This window comes from Pristiophorus japonicus, chromosome 6 (genome assembly GCF_044704955.1).
Source record: "Pristiophorus japonicus isolate sPriJap1 chromosome 6, sPriJap1.hap1, whole genome shotgun sequence".
In the NCBI taxonomy this organism is placed as follows: domain Eukaryota; kingdom Metazoa; phylum Chordata; class Chondrichthyes; family Pristiophoridae; genus Pristiophorus; species Pristiophorus japonicus.
The window spans coordinates 84,487,170-84,513,977 of NC_091982.1; the positions used below are offsets into that span (position 1 = coordinate 84,487,170).

General features: G+C 42.8%; 1 protein-coding gene across 15 annotated transcripts in view; it reads left to right on the forward strand.

Annotated features, from left to right (window-relative positions):
• The window catches only part of dacha (dachshund a), a 425,557-nt gene that overhangs the window by 296,799 nt on the left and 101,950 nt on the right, over positions 1 to 26,808 (forward strand). For 7 of the 15 annotated variants that reach the window (XM_070883036.1, XM_070883037.1, XM_070883043.1 and 4 more), the window contains 2 exons: positions 7,123 to 7,333; positions 18,321 to 18,401. The exons of 1 other annotated variant lie outside the window; for it this stretch is intronic. In XM_070883036.1, the coding sequence (XP_070739137.1) occupies positions 7,123 to 7,333; positions 18,321 to 18,401 (292 nt within the window). The remainder of the gene's footprint in view (positions 1 to 7,122; positions 7,334 to 18,320; positions 18,402 to 26,808) is intronic. 7 more of the 15 variants (XM_070883038.1, XM_070883050.1, XM_070883046.1 and 4 more) reach the window with 3 other exon arrangements.

Genomic DNA, 26,808 nt, shown 5'->3' on the forward strand with positions numbered 1-26,808 from the left:
TGTGACCCCTGTGCTTGAGGCTGGCCTCGTATGTTTTCCCTCCCTCACACACAAACCAAGTGGGTGTCATTGTTGTGGGATCCCTCGGGGAGGTAGCCACGGCAGCAGTGGGTGGTGTGTATACACTGTGATGTGGGTAGTTGAAGGGTGGTGGGCAGGGCCACAAGACTGGGTGGGCTCCTTGTCCACCAATGGGGATGAGGGATCAGGTCATCCCAGGGTTTGCCAGGGAAGCTGGAGGGTATTGGCCTCATGCTTCTGGTGTTGGCCTTGGTGGCCAGGGGCTGTAGGGCTGGTCTGGTGCAGGTTGCCATTGGTGGTGGCTGGGCTGCCCATTGACCACGGGAATACGGGATCACGAACTACACACTCAACATGTCTAACCTCAGCAATCTTCAGCAATTTACAGAGGGGAAGATTGGGATGCTTTTGTGGAAAGATTGGAACACTTCTTTATAGCCAACGACCTGGACGGGGACACACCGGCCACACTACCGAACAAATGCAGGGCCATCCTGCTTAGCAGTTGTGGGCCCACCATCTACGGTCTCGTCTGGGACTTACTAGCCCTGAAGAAGACAACCACCAAGAGCTATGAGGAACTTGTAACAATCATACAGGAACAACTAAAACCGAAAGAAAGCATCCTCACAGCCAGGCACCGGTTCTACACTTACCGGCGACCTGAGGGCCAAGAAATTGCCAAGTATGCTGCACACTTAAGAAGACTAGCTGCACCGTGTGAGTTAGGCGACCACCTTAATGAAGCACTAAGGAACATATTTGACATCGGAATCGGCCATGAAGGCCTCCTACACAAATTGCTCTCGGCTGACATCACGGTCACCCTGCAGAAAGCAATTCAAGTGAGCCAGGCCTTCATGGTTTTGGCCAGCGACTCCAGGTGAATACCGACCCTGGAGTCTAAACCGGCGAGCGCAGTGCACCGCTTGGACACTTCTAAAGGCAGAAATGCTGCCCCGAGTCCCGCAACCGAGTCCACCAAATGGGGCAAATCGGATGGCCCCATGCTGGCACTGTGGAGGAAACCACAGAGCCCACCAGTGCCACTACAAAGACTATGCATGCAAAGGCTGCAAAGAAAAAGGGCACCTTCAGAGAATGTGCAGATCTGCAGTCCTTTATTAGCAGCTCCTGAATGACGACAACAATCTGTGCCTTCCTTTTTATACTGGGTTACCTGCTGTGTGCAGGCAACCCCTGGGTCTCCAGCAACAGCACCCTCTAGTGTACCGGTAAGGTGTGTACAGTACAAAGGTACATTCAGTGTTGCATAACAGTGTTACAGACATCACACATTGGACAGGCATGCCTACACAACACCCTCGCTGGGCCATTATCAGCTAGCACTTCCACCAAGTTACAGGACAAAACATTTTTGAGCTGAATAGTGCAGGACAAAACTAACTGGGCACAATGCGAGATGCACCACTCCAGCAAATCTGGGTGAATGTCTACTCGCAATTTCACTGAGTTAGTAAACAATACATTTTTATTTTCGATTAGAATTAAAAAAAATACTTTCCTCCGACAATGTGTCTTTCTAAATAAATTGCTGTGTTAATTACCCACTGAGAATAAAGGCCAGTATTTATAATCTAATTGAACACTGGTTATAAAATTGTAGAATTTTAAAGGTCACTAACCACTGCAGTTCACTGTGTTCGTGTCCAGCTGAGCAGAGTTGGAGATGTCAGTGTTTTCTGCTCCAGCTTATACTTTTCATGACTAAAGGTGACTTCTTTTTTCTCAGAGAATGATGCAGTTGTGTCCTGGTCCTGTTGCATCATTGTTTTGTGGTAAAATTGTGTCAAGAATCTGCAGTAGCTATTTCCTTCAAAGAATTTTAGGGAGTAGTTACCATTCTACCCTTCCTGCTCCCTCTATTTTTCTCCCTCTTGGTCTTTCTGGACTTTGTTACCTGTGGCTGGGAGGACAGGCAGGTGACCTACTCTCAGGCCTACCAATGCCACACTGAAGTGGCCACCAGGGGGCACGAGAGAGCATCCAATTTTCCATCCTTGTCTGCCTCAAAACTTCATGATGCCACACATCCAATGTGAGACTGCACCACACCAGCTATAGTGAATAAATATCACTAGGGTGGCTGTGCACAAAGAAAAGTACAACAATTCAGAGAAAAAATCTACAGCTTTTGTTTTTTTTTATAAAGTAAGATGAGCATCTGAATTTTATCTCTCTGGTGCATTCCCACGCTGTAGAAATATATATTTTCTTTCTGCAAAGCAATGGGCTCAGACCTGCATTAAAAAATAAGTCATTTGATAGCATTCATGGGATAACTGAGTAATTGCCAAGCAATAGCATTTTTCAATTTTTATAAATTGGATATAGTTTACTTTCTTTAAATCCACTAAGAGACTGACATGGAGACCAAATAACCATTCAGAACAGTTCCCAGTATAGAAAGTATTTCCTGCAGAGACAGGAAGTAATGCTGCAAGCCTTTTGGAGAATAGCATCATCGCTAGAAGCAAAAAGATAATGCCATCGCCTTAACCTTTATAAACTGTCACAACTGGTACTAGCCGCTTTGACAGTTGGAAACAAAAATAAAAGCACCACTATCTGCAATGGTAAGTGACCTTTTTATCCACAATCATAATTAGTGAAGAGTTGTCCTTTACCCATGACAATGCTAATAATGGCACAACAACCTTTACATTGTCAGGAGCCCTACTGGGAGAAATGAATATCGTTTTCTTTAGTCAGACAATCACATCCTTCTGATGAGATGTTAAATCGAATTCCAGTCTTCCTGTGCTGTATTTGATTCAGTGCAGACAATTTTCCGATGTTCTTCCCTCAATATTAAACAGATCAGCCATCTCATTGTTTTTTGTAGGATGATGCTGCCATAGAATGGCTGCTACAGTAAAGTTCAAATGTGACTGTGTGAAATGTTTTCTGACATTGTGACCCACTATATAAATACAGATATTTTATCACCAATATCTAAACAATATAAGCCAATACAATACTCATACACCTTTTCTGGTGGTCGTTAACAGAGAAAATGGATTGGGATAAACACACTTGTCATTATTTCCTTCCCGGTACGGGTAGAGAGTTTCAAGTGCTCACACATGTATGATTACTTTCATCATTAAGCTCTCATTGCTTGGTTTAATGTCATACCATTAGTCACTGATTTATTTAGCAAATGATATAGTTACTTATCAGATTTAAAACAGGCTTCCACAGGATAGTAGTTACCTAATGAGCCAGTGCTTGTAGGGCTTGAGTAACAGAATGCATGTCGACTCATTAGCTCACTGACTGATAATAGGTTTGTTTAGTTACATGCTTAAGCATAATTCCTAAACTAGTCATGCCTTAAAATAAATAACGAGGCACTAAAATAGTTACCTAGTCTCATATATTTAAATATTCCCCAAGGGCCTGATTTATTCCATGTTGCAGAGTACCATTTCATTTCTGTATTAGGAATAGATTTTTAAAGTTTATTTCCTCCCATTTCCCCACATCCACTAGCCTGAAGGCACCCAACTGGAATGTTACCTTGTCCAAGCGGACATTACTCATGAATGAACCACAACCGTGACTATCAGCAGGTTATTTGACAATGGCTGTTCACAGCAGAGTTTAATTCGGTCCTCACCTGATGTTCAAACATGGATGACTGGATTGTGATCAGGAGCAGGAGCCCTGGGTAGTATTTCCTTTCCTAACCCAGGACTGCTGCAGCCCCACTATTGGTCAGCCAGCTCACCATTGGGTCTAGCTACAACCTTGTTTGGTCTCTTAGACGTAATTGCTTTCCGGCTCAAACAGCTGAACTATTGGAATTGCGATAGGCATGGATTTGTGTTGGCTTGGCTCAACTGGCAACACCCTCACCATTTAGACGGCTTGGATTTGAGACTCGCACCAGGATTTGAAGATAACATTTCGGCTGACTCTGTTTAAGGCTCCATCTGCCTATTCTAGTGGCTCAGCTGGATGCTTAAAATCTCACTAGCAATATTCAAAGAAAAACAGGGAGGTCTCCCAGTGTCCTGGCCAGCATTACGCCTTCAATCGCCACAAACAGATTAACTGGTCATTCATCTCGCTGCCAGTTGTGGGTTTTTGCTGCATGAAAAATTGCTGCCATATTTGTCTCCATATATCATTAGATTTCAACGCAATTCATTTGTGGAAGACATGATAAGGCATTATATAAATGCAAGTATTTTTAAACCCGGGATAGATTTGGACCTGGTTTCAGAGATAGCTGCAACCCACTTTGGGTACATTGCTATTGCACAAATTTTTTGGAAAGGGGAAGTCCTTAGACAAATTATATGAATGCCATTGTCAAGTAATAAGCAGTCACCATCGTGCATGAAGAAAAAAGGTTTCATGCTGGAATGAAGGATAGAAAGTTAAAGAGGCAAAAGCTGGGTGCTTTAATTAGCTTAAGGCACTCCGTTAAATAATAGAACCTGTGCATTCCTATATTGGCTATGGTTAAATATTTAGTGTGCTGCCACTTTAAGAATATGTACATTAGCAGTTCTGACATTTAAATTGCTAGAATGTGGAACTCTATCAGGGATTAGCACCTGCTCACTGGCCAGATAGTTTATTAAAATAACACGATTTACTAATGCAATTTATTTTATACCCATTCAGGATATTTGTGCCAAATAGCCAGTCAGTTCACAGTCTGCTAAACACAGGCTTATTTCCTGTGAAGGTCAAAAGGGTCATAATGGAAACACATGACCTCATCCCTTTGTTGGCTGTACACTGCCACAGAAACTTCTTCAGTGAACACTATTTGCGACAAATGAAGCGTACAATGAACATATATGGACTATGTTTGTTATTACACAGTTGGGATTTGTTTTCACTTTTATTTGACCCAAAATTAATTTCTGCATCCTCTGACTGTGCAGCTGTGTGCAGATGTTAACCCTTAGATCTCGGACTGCTCTGGGGAATACCAGTTTCCCTGGGCTAGGAATTTTAAAAATATATTCAGCTCACATTGAAATAAACCCTGGCATGTCAGGAGTAGCCCTATAAAACACCCAAAATTCAATTAAAGATCAATTTTAAACTTGCTGCCGTTGCCTTCTTCCTCTCTTTCCTGTTATTTTATCTTTGTCTCTCCAAGAGTTAAGTACTGGTCTCAGATCTGAGGAAGCTCATTTGGCAACTCTCTTGCACTCCCAGACAGGATACAACTTAAAAACTTGTATTTGGATAGACAACCTCTCTCTCAATTTGAGCGACAGACCTGTCACTTTATGTCACAACCTTTCTTGCCTCTCTTATGGTCAGCATTTCTCTGAATTTTCCCTCTCTCGTTTCTTCGAAGCTCTATGTTGCACTAAATGTGCTTTTTTTTCCTCCTTGCATGATACTGTGTTGAAATCCAAATTCATGCCAATTTTCTACTTTAAATTATTAGTTCCCAGGACCTCAAAATAATGGGACACCTTAACTCCCTTGGGTTTCTCTTCCTCCTATAATCTTTATGCTTTTAGAACATACATTTGGGGTCACCTAATCACTACTTCCAAATTTACTTTATCTTCTCTTCTACTCTTTCCAACCAGTGGCACCATATACTATGGGCCTTCACTTCAGTTTCTCAATTTATAAAATCCTGCATTTGCTTTAATATAACCATTCTCTATTTTTACTTCAAAGTTTAAAATGCCCTATTTGTGAGCTTCCTTGGTTGTATCATGCATTTTGGAGGTGGGGTGCACTTTAAAATAATAGGCTCCTTAAATAATAGGGAACTGGCTCAGAAGTTCCGTTTTTCAGCCACTCAAAGCCCAGAATGTTATCATCGATGCAAACTGACCAATCTAGACTATTTAAAAAAATCAAAAGCAGGTGCACCAGCATTCCATGTAATCTCATCTGAAGGTCGATGATGCCCGACGGAGAACCATGCTACAGCAACTTTAAGAGTTCACTTCTAGTCACATCACAGTGAACTTTGCTCGTCAGATCACGTTTGAAAGCACCATTCTCAAAGATGCCATTTTCTTTGTAGAACTATTCCAGCTGCAATAAAAATTGTCAAAGTCTTCCATTTATCCTCATAAGATGTTCATTGTCTTCTTTCAGAAAAATATGAAGATCCATTTTCTGCAAAATATTTGTTTAACAGCTTTGTACATGGTTTTTGAAACCGATTTCTGTGGTACCTCTGTCACATTATTCATGTTTTCCCAGCTCCCCACTATTGCCTCTTTTCTTCTTCAGCCATTTGAGTGGAAAGTTGGATGCATAAGGTTGAATGGCACTCTGTCTATTAAATAGGGGCTGCTAGTCTGTGGGGAGGGTTTCCTTCTTGAAGCGGAACATTCTATTGCTATAAAAATCTCCATCTAGCAGGTTCCCTAAAACTGCTGAACTTTCACATTGAAGGCGCCAGAGTTTGAATGATCTCTCGAGCCGGCATTCACACTTCGGTCTTGTTGCGAGTCCACCAAGAGCTTCCAAATCACTGTTCCAGTTATTTTCCTTGATCCACTTTATTTTCATTCACAGAAACACTACGTTAGGCCTAAGGCATATGGAATACAGTGCAGGGTGTGCAGGTTTTGGATTTAATCATGTTGATATCCAGCTTGAACAGGCCAAAAAGTACTGGAAATGGAAATTATTTACTGTATAAAACAATCACTAAGTGCAGTACTGGAAAGAATGTTACGCTTTATATCTGAATTATAAAACAGAACCAGTTTGATGTTCAGTCAATTTTATCCTGATAAGTAAATTATTGTCAATACATGTCTTTCATAATGTTGTAGTCTAATTGATAAATGGAGACTCTTCTTCCCTTTGGGTTTGAGTTTATGATAAATAATTTACTGATTAGATTTAAATATAAAATAAGCAGAAACACACAGATGATCATATAATAAAGAATAGAACTGTCTGTGAATATTTTATAGATATTGATTTGACCTGTATTTGAATAGAAATGTGTTGAAAGTGCTAAATGTATAACCTCAGTGTTTTCCACAGCATCATCAGTAGTAACAATATATTTAAGTATGTACAAAGCTGAATGAATAATGAAAATTAACCTTGTATTTCGGAATGTAGGGAATGCCACTACAAGCCAGTAAAGGTTACACTCATCTACTTGGACAACCTCTTGAATTTTTGTTCTGCCACCAGGAGCGGGTTCACAATAGCCCATCCCCAGCACCATCCCTTGAAGATAGTCAACGACCTGGAAGTCACCCCTCTTCACACCAGAGCAGCAGTGTGTCTAGCTCACCATCCCAACATGACATTGCCTCTGACAGAATATGTAAGCAAGTTCCTATTGTTGTTGAACTCTCTGAACTATTACCCACCGCCCAAATATTTCAGCTCTTGTCTCTGTCACTTAATTATTTCTGCAATTTAACTTTTAGTGTAAATGATTGGATGCATTATTTACATAATTATTATCCTAATCAATAGAGAGAATGATAATGGCACCAGTGCACTGGTCACTTTAGCTGGTGGCTTGCATGATGCCATCAACCCAGATAGCAAATTTTGCTTGTTAATTTCTAACAATCTCCTTAGCCCAAGATAAGACTAATCACCTCGAATTCACTATTCTGTACTTGCACTTTAGATTATAATATATACATATATATCACACACACCGCAATGGTTTTATTCCATTGGCAGATCAGAATGGACATTAATGGGACGAGTATAGCATAATAATGGTGCGACTGAATGAATAAAACTTTTGTAATTACTGCAAAGTTTATAAATGACAAATTAATCTACAGTGGATTACTAGGAAATAATAAGTCGTATTACAAAAGCTGTATACAAATGTATTCATGGCTCCATGAATATATCAAAAGAATTATATACACACACACAGATAGCTGTCCCGTGACATTGCTATGGTAAGTCAGGTCACACATTTGTAATTTGGGTTGCACATCTCTAGAGAAAGAATTTAGAAAGAAATTTGAGAGATTTCTACAAGGACTGCGAAGTAAATGTTTTTACAAGTCGTAATTTCTTCACCCACAGCAGGTAAGTACCATGGATATATCAAGAAATATCTACATGTATTAAGGGTATATATTGATATACCTTATTGTATATCAATTTAAGGTATGGCTTTTTAATAGATTATTTACAATGTTCCTTCTTTACCAAATATCTCTAACTGCACTTACTGGATTTAAGCAAACATATGAAATTCAGAACTTCCTTCCAAACTTGAATAACACAGCCCTTTCAGAGGTTGTTACCTGTATTATGAACAATCTTTGTTTTTGAGTTTGGTATAAATAAAAAAATGCAACTGCTGTAACAGTTTAGAATACTTACACAAACAATTCACTTTAAAATTTGGCATTTTTTTTATGTTTATTTGTCATGTAACAATTTCAATAACCTATTGAATATTTATATTAATGTTAGATATGCACACAGTTCATGTCTGCATAACTTTTTGTTTCTTCAACATTTTCCCCATCTAAATTCCTATGCCCATAGTTATAATGGGGTTTGCCCATGTTAACTTGTCACTCCGAAATGCAATCTGGCCATTGGGCTCTCAAAAATTTGTTCAATGCTTTCTGAAATTTTTAATCATGCACCATTTTTTCTCGCTCAGTAACTGGAATTTCTAATGTCTAAAATAAAGGGTTTAAACAAAATGTAATTTAAAAAAATACATATTTCACAATAACATGATTACATTTATCAATTTAAGTGTCTTTAATGCCTTCATTAAAGTTAATATTGAATGCTTCAGCCTCTCCAAAATATCAGGGTTTGGACAATATTTTTGTCTTGACCTGTGACTGGGCTGAATTTCGATTGTGCAGTCTGAGCATGTGTATTACACCTAATGTCCCAGGATACATCACTACTTTTTGGTCAGCTGTTCTGATAGAAAGTGCAAGAAGCTAAAGAAAAATATTCTGTCAGTAGCTTTTCTTAAAATAATTTTGAAAAATAATACAAATTTGAGGTAAAGGTGACAGAGTTTTTGTTTTTTATGCATGTGGGGGGAGAGGGTGAAGCGAGAGAAAGAATGGGCCCAAGTTTCCGCCCTCTGTAAAAACGGCGCACCTCCATAAGGTGCGTCGACTTTCTGGAATAAAAAGGGCTCCGAAAATTTACCTTATGATTCTCCGAGCTCCTCAGGACGTCTTCGGGCTCGGCGTGGCGCAGCATAAGGGATCGGGGCGGAGCCAGGTCCCAGCGCTGAAAACAGTGCCGGGACCTCTGCACATGTGCGCTAGAGTGTGAGCGCATGTGCAGTAGCTCCTCGCAACCCGAATCTGTGCAGGCTGTGTGGGAGGGGCCCGAAGAACGCCGCCCCTAGCCCTGAACAAATGGGCTCCCCGGGCATTGAAGATCAGGACTTGGGCTTCCCACCCGTTCAGCTCCTTCCCCTCCCTCCCTCCCGTTCAGCTCCCTCCCCTTCCCTCTCTCCTTCCTGTTCAGCTCCCCCCCCTCCCTCCGTCCTGTTCAGCTCCCCCCCCTCCCTCCTGTTCAGCTCCCTCTCCCTCCCTCCAGTTCAGCCTCCACCCCCCCTTCCCGTTCAGCCTCCACCCCCCCCTCCCTCTCTCTTGTTCAGCCTCCCTCCCTCCCATTCAGCCTCCTCCCTCCCCCTCCCGTTCAGCCCTTCCCCCTCCCTCACCCCTCCTCTCCCCCACTCCCACCCCCCTCCTCTCCCCCTTCCTCCTCTCCCCCCCTCCCCCCATTCCCCCTCCCCTCCTCCCTCCCCCCTCCTCCACTCCTCCTCCCTCCCCCTCCTCCACCACCCCTCCTCTCCCCCCTCCTCTCCTCTCTCCCTCCCCCTCCTCCACTCCCTCCCTCCTCCTCCCCCCGCCCCCTTATCCACACCCTCCCCCCATCCCCCCCATGCCTCACTGTCAGAAACACAGAGAGACACTGACAGAGAGAGAGAAACTTGGGGGGCCCGTCCCAGCACGCTGTTGGAAGGCTCCCGGTGCTGCAATAGGTGAGTAGAAACGTAATTTTTTATTTATTGATTTTTTAAATTATTTTTAAAAATTTTTTTTGATTGATTTATTGATTTATTTATCATTTATTATTGATGATGGCTCTTTATTTGTAAAAGTGAAGTGTTTAATGATTGTGAACTCCCCCCCCCCCCCCCCCATCTCTCGTTCCCTATGCCTGATTTATAAGTGTAGGCAAGGTTTTTCTGAGCGTATAAAATTCTACACTTACTCCATTCTAAGTTAGCTTGGAGTAAGTTTTCGCTGCCTCAACTTGCAAACCAGGTGTAAGTGGCTGGACACGCCCCCTTTTGAAAAAAACTGTTCTAACTCACTAGAATTGGAGCAAACTAAATGCTGAGAATTGCAATTTCTAAGATACTCCATTCTAAACTAGTTGCTTCAAAAAAATAGGAGCAACTCGAGCCGAAACTTGAGCCCATAGAATCACAATGTTCTGATTAAACATCTGTTGTAATTTTTGTTTAGTGTTTTATGATGAACTTCAGAAAGTGCGGAGCTAAGCAGAAGTGCAGAAATAAGACATCTGAACAAATGGGGTCTGTGAATATGTGGAGAGAGAGAAGGGCCAGATAAATAGAGAAAGTCAAGAACGATGTCTTTCTTCACTTAATTAAACAAAATTTAAATTGTCATCTGTGTTTTGCTGAAGGTTTAAAAGGTCAATGTTAATTGCTTACATCTGTGAATGAGGCTCTAACACCAATATCAGAGAAATAAATGGGGGGGCGGGGAAGAGAGAAGAAAAGCAGATCATTTCTTTCCTCGTTCTAATTTTATTTATTAGGAAAATCACAAGTTGAATTATGAAAGTAAATTGCCTCCTAGGAAAACTAGGAAGGAGAGTAGGAGGGAAACAAATTGAGGGTATAGGGGGTTGTGGTTTCTCACCACCTGCTTTTGGGAGGAGAGAATGGGAGTAGATGGGCAGTAGTTAAGGGCAAAGTGAGTGGCATTGGACCTTTGGAGGGACGGATCCTGGGCAGGCAATTCAAAGAGGAAGATGTAGCAATAGTGATGGGAGTGAGGAGGTAGTCGGAAAAGAAGGGGTAGTGAACACATGATTTGGGGAGGGGATGGGAAAAGAGCCACATTGTCCAATAATCCCACAACAAAGGCAGTTTGTAGCCATTGGTGACTTGGTATCAGCTTTGGCTCAGTGAGAAGCACTCTTGCCTCTGAGTCAGAGGTTGTGGTTTCAAGCCCCACTCTGGAGATTTGAGCACATAATCTAGGCTGGCACTTCTGTACAGTGCTGAGGTGATGGTGCAGTCAATTGGAAGAGTTCACACTTTACCCCATCTTTGATGTTTTATGCAGAAATAGTTGTAAAAATAATTTCCCCAGTTTTTTTTTCCCAGCAGTTTTCAATTGAAACACCAGAGTACAGGAGGGGCTGGGTTTACCAACAGGAAGCCCTGGTATATTCTGTGAACACCCAGTCTTGCTGTCAATCATACACAACTTTAGAAGTTGTAGGGCTTGATTCATGCTGGTGCTGCAGCTTGTTCAGCTAACAGTGATTGGTCTGGGAACCTCCACAAGTTCAAGTTTCTCACATAGGTACAAGCCTCCAACAAAAAAACATTGTAACAGGTATTTTAAACACAGAAAATGCTATAGTATAGGTAAGTTTAATATTCTTAGATAATGAAAAATCATAATATTTCTGTTACATTACAAGCCTACTAGACGAAGCTCTGACCATCATTTTCCAGTCCTCTCTGGCTACAGATGTGGTGCCAGAGGACTGGAGGACTGCTAATGTTGTACCTTTGTTTAAAAAAGGAGAAAGGGATAGACCGAGTAATTACAGGCCAGTTAGCCTAACCTCAGTCATAGGAAAATTATTGGAAAAAATTTTGAAGGACAGGATAAATCTTCATTTAGAAAGACACGATTAATCAAGGGCAGTCAGCATGGATTTGTTACAGGAAGATCGTGTCTGATTAACCTGATTGAATTTTTTTGAGGAGGTAACAAGGAGGGTCGATGCGGGTAGTGCGTATGATGTGGTGTATATGGATTTCAGCACGGCTTTTGATACGGTCACGAAAGTAAAAGCCCATGAGATCCAGGGCAAAGTGGCAAGTTGGATCCAAAATTGGCTCAGAGGCAGAAAGCAAAGGGTAATGATTGATGGGTGTTTTTGTGACGGGAAGGCTGTTTCCAGTGGGGTTCTGCAGGGCTCAGTACTAGATCCCTTGCATTTTGTGGTCTATATCAATGGTTTGACTTGAATGTAGGGAGTATGATTAAGAAGTTTGCAGATGATACAAAAGTTGGCTGTGTGGTTGATAATGAAGAAGAAAGCTGCAGACTTCAGGGAGATATCAATGAACTGGTCAGGTGGGCAGAACAGTGGCAAATGGAATTTAATCCGGAGAAGTGCAAGGTAATACATTTGGGGAGGGCTAACAAGGAAAGGGAATACACATTAAATGGTAGGACATCGAGAAGTGTAGAGGAACAAAGGGACCTGGGAGTGCATGTCCACAGATCCCTGAAGATCCAGGTAGATAAGGTGGTTCAGAAGGTATATGGAATACTTGCCTTTATAGTTGAGGCATAGAATATAAGAGCAGGGAGGTTATGCTTGAACTGTATAAAACACTAGTAAGGCTGCAGCTAAAGTACTGTGTACAGTTCTGGTCACCACATTACAGGAAATATGTGATTGTACTATAGATGGTACAGAGGATATTTATGAGGATATTGCCTGGACTGGAGAATTTTAGCTACGAACAAAGATTGGATAGGCTGAGTTTGTTTTCTTTGGAACAGAGGAGAATGAGGGGAAACCTTATTGAGGTGTATAAGATTATGAGGGGCCTAGATAGAGTGGATAGGAAGGACCTATTTTCCTTAGCAGAGGGGTCAACAACCAGGGGGCATAGATTTAAAGTAATTGGTAGAAGGTTTAAAGGGGATTTGATGGAAATCTTTTTCACCCAGGCGGTGGTGGGGGTCTGGAACTCACTGCCTGAAAGGGTGGTAGAGGCAGGAACCCGCACCACATTTAAAAAGTTCTTGGATGTGCACTTAAAGTGCCTTAACCTACAGGGCTATGGACCAAGAGCTGGAAAGTGGGATTAGGCTTGATAGCTCTTTGTCAGCCGGCGTGGACACTGTTATGTCTTTAATACTCTTATGAATGACTCCACGAGGTCTAGTATTGTACTTGAGCTGTTGTGACCTTAGTCCCATTTATTGTAACTCCAGAGTGAGGCACAAGCATGGTGGGCAGTCTTTTATACTGGGCCCTGCACACCTATGCAGGTGACCCTCCGGTCTCCCACCGCAGTGCCCTCTGGTGGCACATCTTATGTGACGATACAGTGAGTATACATGGTCTACATACATGACATCACTTCCCCCCCCCCCAAGTCTTTAATGCAAATTGACTCGTTCATTGACGGTGACCTGGGCTTTGCTCTTCCTGGTTGACCATTGGAGGGTCGCTTCTAGCTTCGGTGGGTTGTCAGTGAGATTTGTTGCCAGTGGAGGTCCCTGTGGTTTCTGGTTGTGAGTCCATGACTATTCCATTCTCCCCCCCCCACACAGAGATCAGGCTAATGGCCCATTACATGCAAGTTGCATTCAAGTTCATCACATGGGTTTTACATTTACATCTTGGTACATTTGTTCGGTGGATTACAGTTGTGTTTCTTTTTGTGTGGTACATTTACATGATCAGTACAGGTATATCAGTACAGGTACACAAGGACAGTCTAGTTCCAGCACGGCCGGATGAGATCCGGGTTGTCTGGTGGCGGCGCAGCGCCCTATGCTAGTGGGTCTGTGGGCAAGGTGAGCTCATTTTGTTCGAGTTGCCTGAGCTCAGGGCTCTTGACGTTATTCCTAGTGTCGGGCAGGCCCAAAGACAGCTGATGTGTCTGTGACCTCCCTGTCCTTTTTGTTTGCACAGTGTCACTGCTGCTCCCTGGGAAGTGGTCTGAGCAAGTGAACGTTTCATCTAAGCGACAGTGGGGCTGCCTCGTCTTGTCTAGCAGTTCGCAGGGGACTGCTGACTCGCTTTCCTTGAGGACACCGTTGCGAGCACTCTCTAGTTTGGGATCCTGGCTGGTCCCAAACTAGAGAGTGTTGCGGGTGACCCTTCGCTCTTGAGCATTGCCGTGGTGGTGAGTGGGTTTGTGGGCTGCGCCTTTTCCACCCGGGTGGTGGGCGACGGTAGCCGACTGCGAGCATAGGCGCAGTTTACTGTTTCTGGCCTGTGGCGGTTCATGTCATCGGTTGCCTGCAATGTTAAACCGATCTGAGGCAGGGGATCGCTACCGGTGCCTCTGCTCTCCGGGGATCGTTTACTCTGCGGCTTGACTACTTTTGTCAGCTGTGGGGACATTTTATGATACATCGTTCTGATCCCGGGGACGCAGGCTACAGCATTGAGTAGCCCACTGGACCTGTATACGACCATTAGATGTTCGCCTACTACATTGGCTGATTGCAATTTGCACCCCACATCGCTCAACAACATTTTGCTCATGACAGCTGGACTTTTACATTGGTTACCAATTTCAAGCAGTTCATTCAAAAATGATGGGTAGCTGGCCTCCTTTTAAAATGGCCTTACTACTTTTACCCCAATCGTCTTCCTTGTGTGGAACCACGTGCGGATGCTCCATTAGCGCTGCAGCTCGTAGTTTGGACGCCATCTTTTCCCTGTCTATGATGTCGACTGCCACAATCTTCTTTCTCAGGGATTCTGCCACAGAAGCTGGGAAGGCGCCCTCGGATCCAATCTTCCTCCCCAGGAATCCTGCCACTAAAAGCAGGAAGGTGCGTTCGGGTCATCTCGGCCGGATCATCGCCATGCAATCGTGATGAGCGGTCTGCACCTCGGGGGCTGCGTGGATCTACTCTTCGGTGCCTGGTCCAACCGAAGGTGGGGGCTTGCTCTGCCTCTGAGCATAGGGGATGCCGATCGCTGGAGGGATGAAGTCTTCCCTGTTCCAATGAATCTTCCCCATCCATCTTCTTCCAAGTAGCATTGGTCCATCACCTGAAACAATCCACAATGGTAAGTTGTGCACCGCACCATCATGAGATACACTTACATCCGCACTACCAACAGCTGATATTAGTTCCTTGGTGTAGGTGCGCAGCTTTGCCTGAACCGGGACCAACTTGGGTCGTTCAGCTTGATCGTTCCATAGCCTCTCAAAGGCTTCCTGGCTCATTACTGACTGACTCGCCCTCGAGTCCACGTCCATGAAGACTGGAATGCCATTTATCTCGATTGACATTATCACCGGAGGACAATCTGTGGTGCAGGTATATACTCCATACACTTCACCTGGGACTGAGCTGCCTCTCTCACCATCTCCTTGTAATCGGCGCTGGATTCACAGCCATCTGCTGACTCCTCTTCCATGTGGTGAGCCACAGCTCTTTTGCACATTCACTGGAGATGGCCCTTTACGCTGCAGCCTTTGCACATAGTCTCTGATGAGCCCTGTGATTACCTCCACAACGCCAGCATGGTGCCACTCAACTTACGTTTGCATCCCTCGACGGACTCGGAGTTAAAGGACTATGGGGGCCTGTACGCTCTGTCCTAGGCAGATTCACGTTCAACAGTTCTGCCTGTGAAAGGTGCCATTCTATTTACAGTACTTGCTGGGTTTGAGTCCTGAGAGTGAGTCGTCATCTACTTGGATCTGCAGCTTGAAGTCATGAATGCCTGGCTGATGCTGATCACCTTCTGCAGAGTGACAGTGATTTCGGCAGACAGTAGCCTGTGAAGAGGGGCCTCATGACCGATGCCAATTATGAAGTCGTCCCACAACGCATCGGTGAGGGATGCGCCGAATTCACACAGCCCTGCCAGCCTCCTGAGGTCAGCAGCGTACTTCGCGATTTCCTGGCCCTCGGGACGGCGGTGTTTATAAAATCGATGCCTGGCTGTGTGGATGCTCACCTTCGGTTTGAGTTGGTCCCGAATTAGCACTTTCAGCTCCTCATATCTTGGTCGTTGTTTTCTCTGGTACAAGCAAATCCGTGACGAGGCCGTAGACCGCGGGCCCACATCTGGTCAATGGGATAGCTCTGCACTTATCTGCCAGCGTGGCCGGATCATCGCCTACCAGGTCGTTTGCTACGAAATATTGGTTGAGCCGCTCTGTAAAGGCTTCCCAATCTTCACCCTCTGAGAACTTTTCTAATGCATCAACGTTAGACATTTTTGCTTGAAAGTTCGTAACCCCATCGCCAGTTGTTATGTCTTTAATACTTTTATGAATGACTCCGCGAGGTCTAGTATTGTACTTGAGCTGTTGTGACCTTAGTCCCATTTATTGTAACTCCAGAGTGAGGCACAAGCATGGTGGGCAGCCTTTTATACCGGGCCCTGCACACCTATGCAGGTGACCCTCAGGTCTCCCGCCACAGTGCCCTCTGGTGGCACAGCTTATGTAACTATACAGTTAGTATACATGGTCTACATACATGACAGACACGATGGGCCGAAATGGCCTCCTTCCGTGCTGTAAATTTCTATGATTCTATGAAGCCTTATGTCCAATGATGTAAGTTTGCTAACTGCTCATGCTTAATGCATTATTTCATGTGTCCTTACTAGTGAACGTTTATTTACCTGCTTTCCCCATGTTTCATTCATATGTTCTCTACCTCTTCAGTTGTGATTTGTTGCTGCTTTATGAATACAAAATTTGAGCCAATCAGCTGCAAAAAATATTGCATTTACAATGGTGCAACGCCTGAGATGCAACTTCTCAAGTGTGGCAATAGACAATGCACTCTAAATGTACCATTTACACAAAGACACACACACACACACATATACACACACATACATATATACACAATATAGGGGTAATTATCATCTTCACCGGCTGGACAGTCAGCGGGCAGGACAGACCGTCCACCCATTATAGACCCTGCTCGATTTTCAGTTCCATCGATTTTAATGGAAATTAAAATTGGACAGCATCTATAACGGGCGGGCAATCCGCTCTGCCAGTTGGTGAAAATTATGTCCAATATATATCATTTTAAAGAACACAGAATATTCTTAGACGATTTGTTTCCACAGATTTTAAACCTTTAGATGTTTATTTTTGTATAGCCTCCAAATGAAAATCAGGAATCATTTCTGAATAAATTCTAATAACTTAATTCTCAAAACTAATTTAGAACATTTGGCACTTAACTATGCCAGTGTGTTCTACTGATCTGAGGTTAATAATTTAATATAAAACATTTTTCTTGTAATTATTAAAAAGTGTAAACATTTCCCCAGGAAATATCCTACTGTGATCTAATTGCTATGCTGCTGAATTTTCTTTTCTATTCAGCATGAGGAAAATAGAGCTAATATCCATGGCAACGCATCCAGGAAGTGTGAGACTGCGTTGCAAAGTAATACTATGCTAAGAAACATTTTAATGAGTTAGAAGTATTTGTGCTTAGATATTAATTTCTGGAAACAAAAACCATGGGGCTGGGTTTTCAGTCCTCTGCCCTCTCGGTTAGCACCCCGGAGGGGCAGCAATGGCGGCGGTAAGCACATTCGGTGCCTGGCTTGCGGGGGCACAGAGCATTACCGTCCGGAAGAGGGGAGCCAGTGTGCAATGCCCTTGGTTGGAACACCGGCTCAATTTTTGGCTGCCGCCCGATCCTTAGCGCTCTGCAGAGCACCCTGCTGGGACCGCCCGTGAAAGCGGGAGGTCTGAGCTGTATCAGTCGCAGTGAGGTAAGTAATGTCAACCTCAGGTACGTGTGATTGTTTATCATTTTATTTTTTTTTGCAATTTATGTTCTGGTGGCGTGAGTTATTTATTGGGAATATTCTTGGTGGACTTTTTTCAGGTTTTTTTTACCCCTCAGGCCTCTCTTAGAAGGCTCTGAGGCCGGCTGTTTAGCTTGGGATTTTCACTTGCTCAACCGGCCTAGCGCCCTAGGAGAGGTGTGTAATGCCTTCCTTATCGCTCCGCCCCACTTTCAGGGCCCAGCTGACAAATTTTGCTGACTTAGTCGCAAACTGTTCCCGGGCGCAAACTTTACTGCCCCACCACCATTACAGCCCCGAAATGAGCAGAACTGAAATTCCAGCCCCAAAGGTTTTTTTAAAAATGTACAATAAATATTATGTTGTGAAGAAACTGTGGTGCAGACCCCAGGTTACCAAGAAGTTTAATGAGTGGGATTTGTGAGAATGATGAAGAATGTGAATGGATAAAAAAATCTCTGGTACTGGTTCAGACAAATAAACTGTGGAATATTACAATTCTTTGCCAACAGCTGGTCAGCCTGGGACTAGAGAAGGGGAGCTCGTTGATCATGATAATGGGCCCAATATAAAGAGAAGCCAGAAGGAGAAAGGTAGGACAGCTTTCTAAACTAGTTTTAATTTAAGGGGAATAGAGAGACAACAGTTATATAACCATGTTGTTAAAGCCCCTGGGAATATGCTTTGATCTCCCGTGTCTCTGGAAGAGATCAAAAAAATCATATTCAGATAAATCAGCAAAGTCTTTGTCACTTTTCAATATAATTGCAGCAATACTTTGTTCTTCTACTCTCCACCCCACCCCATCTTAGCCTTACTTTTCTGCCAGGAAAACTGATCTGACTTTTATTTTAAATGGGTTAATGGCCACATTAAAATACTGCGGATAGAAATATATAAATGGACGACCTAAAAATAGTGCATAGAAGGAATTCAATGGTGAGATACAGTTTCATGGCAAAACATCAGTCTGCACATTTACAAAATGTGCTTCTGTTGGAGATGTGAGTTTTTAAACAAAAGTCATATAACTTGAGTCATATAACATTTCACTCATTGACTTGCAATGGTTACTATAATTAGGTCAATGTTACCATGTGAAAAAGCCCAACTAAAGCACCACATATTTTATACATTAGGATTGATATATTGTTGCATAACATTTCCAGCTGCAGTCATTTCCTTCCATTTAAGCGCAAGTAGGATTTTCCAATAACGTTTTTGCTTTTATTAGGCATTGATCCCATTATAGGAATTCTCATTGCTGAGATAAACGTTGATCCAAAATGTTGAACAGAACAATAAGCTATGCTTATTATAAGGAGATTAACAGTGCAGTACATTTAAAAACCTGTAGAGTTGATATCACTGATACTGTAACTCCACCTTTGATAACTGGGGCGCCCTGTTGCTGAAGGAATAAGCTTGTAAGTGAACAGCTCAATTTGACTGGAATTAATTTAAATAGAAAATAACAGGGGAGGAATCTGTATGGAGGAAACTTCGTTTTGGTAGAATATAATCCATGATTCACATTTGAGGCAAGTCCAAATCTACCAAAGAAAGCCAGGCGGCAGAGAGGAAATCTGAAGCAGAAGCTGATGATCATGGTAGAGGTCAAGTAGAGGTCCTTCTGCTACTGTGTAACGTTGGGCTTCAAATCTTTCGTCAACATACTTTTCACATCATTGGAAGTAGTCAGAATGTATTAAACATGGTTATACCAGAAAGAAAAGAAAATGTACCGTTGCTCTGATTAGGTTTTAACTTTTATTAAAATTAACATGGCTAGTCAGTGGTGAAGGATATTGGTATTGTATTGCAAAGAGGACATCTCATCACTGCACGTGCTACTCCACACAGCATTCCATCAGCAGAAGCACCAAGTGGAGGTGAAGTACCAAAAACATTAGCAGAAGCCTGGAAGCAAGTTACCTGCCCTTCTTGGTTGAAGAATGGTGCGTGATATTGAGGAAGGAGATGGTGGGGGTGGGGGCAGGGTAAGAGACAGGTAAGTATGAGCACTAGAAATAAAAGAAAACACTAGACTCTTAGAAGGTTAAACCCTCAAGATATATTAACATTTGTACAATAATATTGTACAGTAGTAATAATGCTTAATGCAAATTTTGAAGTTTCCTTATAAAAGCCCAATTTATGTACTTTCACTTAGTGTTGCAGCCAAGGGTTTCCCTATGGTAAACTTCCAATCCATCATTGTCAGGTGGGATTAGGTCTTTGGAGAGAAAAAACAGGTGCAAAACACGATACGATTACTGACAGTAAAACAAGTGCTGTGGGTTTGTTCAATGTGGGACATTTCCTGAGTTTTTCTAAACATTTTATCAGCTTAAAAAAAGTTAGAGATAAAAGTGCACTTGAAGCAACGAGAGGATGCGACCTTGTCACAGATGCAAAGAAAGCAGAGAGGCCCCTGGCATAGTGAGGAAATACTGCACTGATTAATAGCCACCGTGTGCAAAGTGGATATAACAGATGGAATTGATCAACATATTCTCCTTTTAAGTTACACACAAACACATCAGAAGTAATTTGGATCCGGTTATTAGGCATTTTCTGCAGCAAACTGCAAAACATTCTTTGAGATAAGAATATGAATTGTTTTAGAATACACCTGCAATTGGGACTGGTGAGAAGAAGTATAGGACCCATGCCAAACTTTTGAGCTTTATGCCATGACATAAGTCTTTGGTAACCAGGATGTGCGAGCAATGTCTTAAACCTCTGTGTGCTAACTTGAATGGTACAAGTTACATGGATCAAGAACTTGATCAAAAAGTGGATTGTTAAAATAGTGTCAAATAGACAATGGTCCCAATATTTTCGGAGCGAGGCGGGGCATTCAGAGGGGGGGTGAGGAATATTTCCGGGTTTCCCGAAAGGAAAACTGCAGGACATCTTAAATGTTTTCCTCCAGGTTTCCTGCCAGCCAATCAGCCTGATTGCAGCCCGTCGGGTGGAAAAGCCTGCAGCAGATGGACGCAGCAGAGGCAAGCTGATTTGGGGGAGCGGGGTTAGTTTGGGGAAGAGATTGTGGGGGGGGGGGGGGGGGGGGTGGAAGAGTGCAGCATGGTCGTGGGAAACGGGAAGGTGAGATTGCAGGTTAGCTTATTGGGCTTGGAGGAAACACTCTTCTTACTCCTTGCCCACTAGCAGTGCTGTAAAGAGTAGTAGTATTAGACAGTCCCTCGTATCGAGGATGACCCGCTTCCACACAAAAAATGAATAAGTTCACAGGTGTTTCAATGAGGGGCCTGACATTCCAGGTCCCAAACTACATATTGAAGGGTGGAAGATGCCTGTGCGTGGATTCTTTTAACGTGGGGTGACTGATGCACACCAGCCACCACACGGGCTTGACAGAGCTAGGTCTTGATCCAGTGGCAAGGGTTAACCAAGACGCCAGGAGACCAAGTCCAAGATGCATTACTAATATTCTCAAAGGAGACTTATCTTATGGACCCGAACCCTTCTCGCCTCCTTTTACCTGCTGGATTTCCCGAGCCCAGGGAAACCCAGCCGACACGAGTTTAAAAATAGAAGCCTAGTAATATGGAGGCACATAGCCTCCTTAAAAGCTTTCAATGACCCCCAATGTGTCACCTTATGAGAAAAGTCAAACACTTGGCAGGGGTGGGGGGGGGGGGTGGAATTTAACCTAAAAAAATGGGTGGGTTTGGAGCATGGGGGTAATTAAATAGTTGAAAATCGGATTTACGATCAGAACGTGCCCACTCCCAGTTTTAACGGAGTCCGGACAGGTAGCCAACCTGCTCCTAGCAGGCAATTAAATATTATGAGAGTTCTGATCACCCTCCACCCACCCCGCGCCCGTCCCCCACGATGATGCTGAGGTCGGCCACGATCTTTCCTTCACCCACCTCAATCATCCGACCCCAATCCTATCCCCCCCCCCACCCCCCCCGGCCAATCCTTTTAATGACCCGGCCCGAACCCTGGGTTTCCCGACCGCCTCGGAGCCACCCAGCCCACAACCCCCAACCCACCCTCCTCCTTAAGTCCAGTCCTTGGTCTGCATACATTTGCAGGTACAGCAGGTAATCAGGAAGGCGAATGGAATGTTGGCCTTCATTGCGAGAGGGATGGAGTACAAAAGCAGGGAGGTCCTGCTGCAACTGTATAGGGTACTGGTGAGGCCGCACCTGGAGTACTGTGTGCAGTTTTGGTCACCTTACTTAAGGAAGGATATACTGACTTTTGAGGGGGTACAGAGACGATTCACTAGGCTGATTCCGGAGATGAGGGGGTTACCTTATGATGATAGATTGGGTAGACTGAGTCGTTACTCGTTGGAGTTCAGAAGGATGAGGGGTGATCTTATAGAAACATTTAAAATAATGAAAGTGATAGACAAGATAAAGGCAGAGAGGTTGTTTCAACTGGTCGGGGAGACTAGAACTTGGGGGCACAGCCTCAAAATACGGGGGAGCCAATTTAAAACCGAGTTGAGAAGGAATTTCTTCTCCCAGAGAGTTGTGAATCTGTGGAATTCTCTGCCCAAGGAAGCAGTTGAGGCTAGCTCATTGAATGTATTCAAGTCACAGATAGATAGATTTTTAACTAATAAGGGAATTAAGGGTTATGGGGAGCGGGCGGGTAAGTGGAGCTGAGTCCACGGCCAGATCAGCCATGATCTTGTTGAATGGCGGAGCAGGCTCGAGGGGCTAGATGGCCTATTCCTGTTCCTAATTCTTATGTTCTTATGTTCTTATGGAACTGAATTAAAACTGTATGCAGTCTGTCATTTCTAAATGAAGTTGAAGTTGAATAGAATGGATTTTTTTTTTGGTGTTGGGGGGTGGGGGAGAGGATATGGAATGTGCCATTATTTCAATGGTAAGTAGTGATGAATTATACCTAATCCCTGCTAAGTATTATTCTCTTATAGCACATTGCAGCCAATGCCTGTTTTACTCAACCTCTTTTACATCTGCTCAATTGCATTCATTCTCCTTGCTTTTAAAGGGCAAGTGAATGAGCAGCTTTATGGGTGAGCTAACAGAAGTTGTGATTACTGCGAGGAGGGACCAGTGTCAGTTCACTGTCCCCCAGTGACCTTCCTGCCCCCTCCTCCCAAGATGAAATGCGCAGCATAGGAACCCAGATGAGAGATGAAGGAGGTATTGTTTGCATAATTGTTTTCTATCATAGTCACACCACTGAACCTCAGATTGCTGGCCTTGATCATAGCAGTGTCCAAGCTAAGATCTCAAATTGAAACACTTCTGGACTCTATGATATTCATAGCTTTGAAACATCAATAATTAATGGCAAGCAAAACACCAGGTGGTCAAAAAGTCTGTTAGAAAAATATTGCTGACCAAGAAAGTTACACAAGTGTATATATCAAGTGATGTGTTCAGTGCTCAGTAAGTTGAAAAGTAAGCAGTTTTTTTGTAAAGTAAAGTTGCACGTTTGCAGTCAAAAGTTACAATCTAATAGAGGCCAACAGTCTAATTGAACTGACCCCCACCCCATAAATACTCCACAAGTTCCACTAGGGCTGTTTGTGAGGATGGTTAACATGATTTCCAACTAGTAAATAGTGATGGAAGTTTGACCAATTAGCTCCTTCTCACCAGCAGTATTGACTTTGGATTGTCCACTGCACTTGGGAGCAGTGGAAGTATGTCACAAGAAGATCTATTCTAATCTCTTAGAAGGAGGAAGAAAATAAAGACTCGAAGATGATTTGAGGGCAATAGATGTTGACACCATACTGTTTTGAGGTCACAGCTGACAGGCTGGAGAAGTTGATATTTGGTCAGCAAAACAATTCTTATCAAGCTTTCCAATCTTTCTGTAGAAAAGCTTTGCTTATGATTAAAAATGTTGTCAAAACATAAATGATGATTTACAGTGGAGTCCAATCCCAGTCTTCAGCATTAAAAGTGCCGTGCAAACAAACCTCTGAGTTCAAGTTTTGTGACAATTGAACCTTTATTTCAGTGTGGTGGAGTAAAGCATGAAGGAAGATTTGCTGCAAACCAGTATCATTTTGGATAAGTACATCAATTTAGAAATCAGTTACATGCTTCAGATTTTCAATACAAGGAGGGAAATGTTTCCAATGTTCATGTTTGATGCTGCCAATTAAGCCTATCACTGTTCCATCTTATTTTTTTACTATTTGCTTTCAACTCATGGAAATAATGACTTTCTTTTTCCCTCTCCGAGGTCTTGCTCTGGCTAGCAACCAAACACATCTTACAGCCAGTTTGTGCAGCGTTTAACCCTGAAAGCTGGTTCTCATGCACCAACACAGTAATGCCTGACTGGACTGGTGAAAAATGCTAATTTCAACCAGAACTAATGCTTAACAGTTACTGCTATTTGGAGCAGTTTATTGCAAAGATTAATGACAGGCCTGTGGCTAGTCTGAGCTCACATGCTTCTTTTTTTTATAAAATGAAGGAGAAATTCCATGTTTTAATATCAACAAGCTGCTGAGTAAACCTTTGTTTTAAACCCATATGCTCAGAATATACAGTTTAAGAAAAAAGCTTACGTTTACTTCAATCAAAACAGAATTCAATTAAGTGATATATTTTGTGTTTCAAATGTAGTGACACATATATTGATCTCAGCACATTACAAAGGACCTTGGAAACCAAGTAGCTTTCACATTCTTGCATCATTTATTTTCATTATTTTTTTTTAATGTGACTTAGTTTTATTTCCTAAAAGTTGTCTCTGTGGCTTCTTGTAGCAGCAAAACCTGAAAAGGTTATAAAATGTAAAACCACACTTGAAATTATGTGAAATGTCCCATTACTGATTATAGAGCATCACTACTATAATTATTATTTTTTGTTGTTACACCAATCAGAGCAGATGGAGGATAAAATAAAGGTTGCTAATTTGGCAAAATATAAAGTCATAATTTGATAGGTATAGATTGTGTTTTTGTTTGGAAGAGCAACTCAGTGACCCTGAAGGCCTAGAGAGTAGTTGAACCATACAGAGTAAGATGGCTGCAGGTTCAATCCCCGGCTGTAGTGAGCTAGCTGATCTCCGCTACACTCTTTAACCCAAGGATGGAGGCCAAGATGAGGATTGGACATCTGCAATGCCTTCTGCCCTCATTTACTGTCAAAGCTCATAAAAGAAATGATAGGCAATTGTGTGAGGTATTGGAAGGTGCCTGATGCCCAGCAAACAGTACCAGCGCAAGGAGCCAACCCCTGCAGGATATCTGCCCACAAACTGTTTCGTCTCTATATTTTATACAAGCACGTCATGGGGCTTTCCGCAGGCTGAGCGAGCATGGCACAGTAGCTTGGAACTCCAGGCTGCTTCCTATTAAATGCCACACCGTTTTCCCATTCATACATAGATGTGTGAGGAGAACATTCCACCCTGTGTTTTTTTCAATTAATCTCCTGCAGACTGCAGCTGCGGTGCTGCTATTATTCACAGAAATTTTTATAAATCTTTTCAATTTGTGGGAAATATTTCTTAATAAATAAAAAATAAAGGAAAAGAAAAATGGTTGAAAAAGTCATCTTACTGCTTAGTATATCCCAACAGCAGGCAGACATTTGAAGTTGGTTAAGTTTAAATTGAATAGGCCCATTTGTGGGAGGCTAGTAATGCCAGTTTCCTTCCCAACTAGTTTGAATCTGGTTTACAAAATAGATTAAACCATCACACAACCATGTATATGGAGTGGAGGTTTTATTGGTCAGTTTGTCTCCACAATGGATTTGTTGACATCTGGGACCAAATCCAGCAACAGCGACTCATTCTGGAATTTCCTGACACCTGGTGCATAAATGGAGCCAGAAAACCTAATGATTCATGGCCATCCCAAACAAAACCCAATGATTACATGTAACTGACTGGTTTCGACAATTTACTATTGTGCAAAGACCAACAGCCATGTTCCATTAGCAAATCGGAAGGATTTGTTTATTTACTCGTGATTTTGAATGCTGGCAAATGTCCAAATATTCATATCTGGTTTAAATAGCTAATCAAGCATCTTATGGTGTTTTCAGAAAATATTCCAGTGACATTTCCATTAAACCAAACCTTGTGAGTGAACTAACTGAGCAGAGAGGGTGCTGGAAGTAGATTCAACAGTAACTTTCAAAAGGCAATTGGATCACTACTCAAAACGGAAATATTTGCAGGGCTCTGTGGAAATAGCAGGGCAGTGGGACTAATTAGCAGGTCTTTTAGATAGCCAGCACAGGCACGACAGGCTGAGTGGCCGCCTTCTGCGCTGTATGATTTTATGATCTCTCCCAAGTCAAATTCAGATGCTGTAGCTAACTTCAGCAACCAAGAACTAGGCCATTAGTGTTTGAGAAAGAAGCCACATCAGCAGCGGACAGGATGGGACTCAAACATGTAGCCCGTCAACAGACACCATCTAGGTTCACACAAGAATGAGCACTTGGGAGCATGCAGACTCCAGCTCCTTGCCTGTGGTACCATATTTCAATAGGATGAAAAATAAATAGAATTGTTCCAAGTGCACAGTAGCTTCTCCGAGTGAAAATTATTATACGATTAGCACAGGCTGATTCCATTAATTTTATTGTGAAAATAACACAATGGGTTAAAAGAATGGGATCTAATCACATTCTTACACTGGCATTAATGTGTGCAAACATTATAACAGGACTCAATTTTCCCCGCTCATTTGTGCTGTTTTTTTGGTGTATTTTTTTCCAAGTTTCCCCCTGCGATCTGCGCCGGAGTTAACTGACTTAGTTATGATTTTTTCTAAGTCAGTTTTTCTTTCACATCATAGTTCCCTCATCTCTGCGCCGTTTTAAATTTTTTTTCGCAGTTCGGCCAACATTTTTTCCTCCTAGGTCGGCGTATCTGGCCACTCCCGAAAAGCTTTCTGGCACTTAAGCAAACCAGCGCACATTGACAAACCGGCGCTGAAAGACGCCATTGTTTTTAAATCAAAAATTTTGGAGGGAGTCAAACACTGTCAAAATC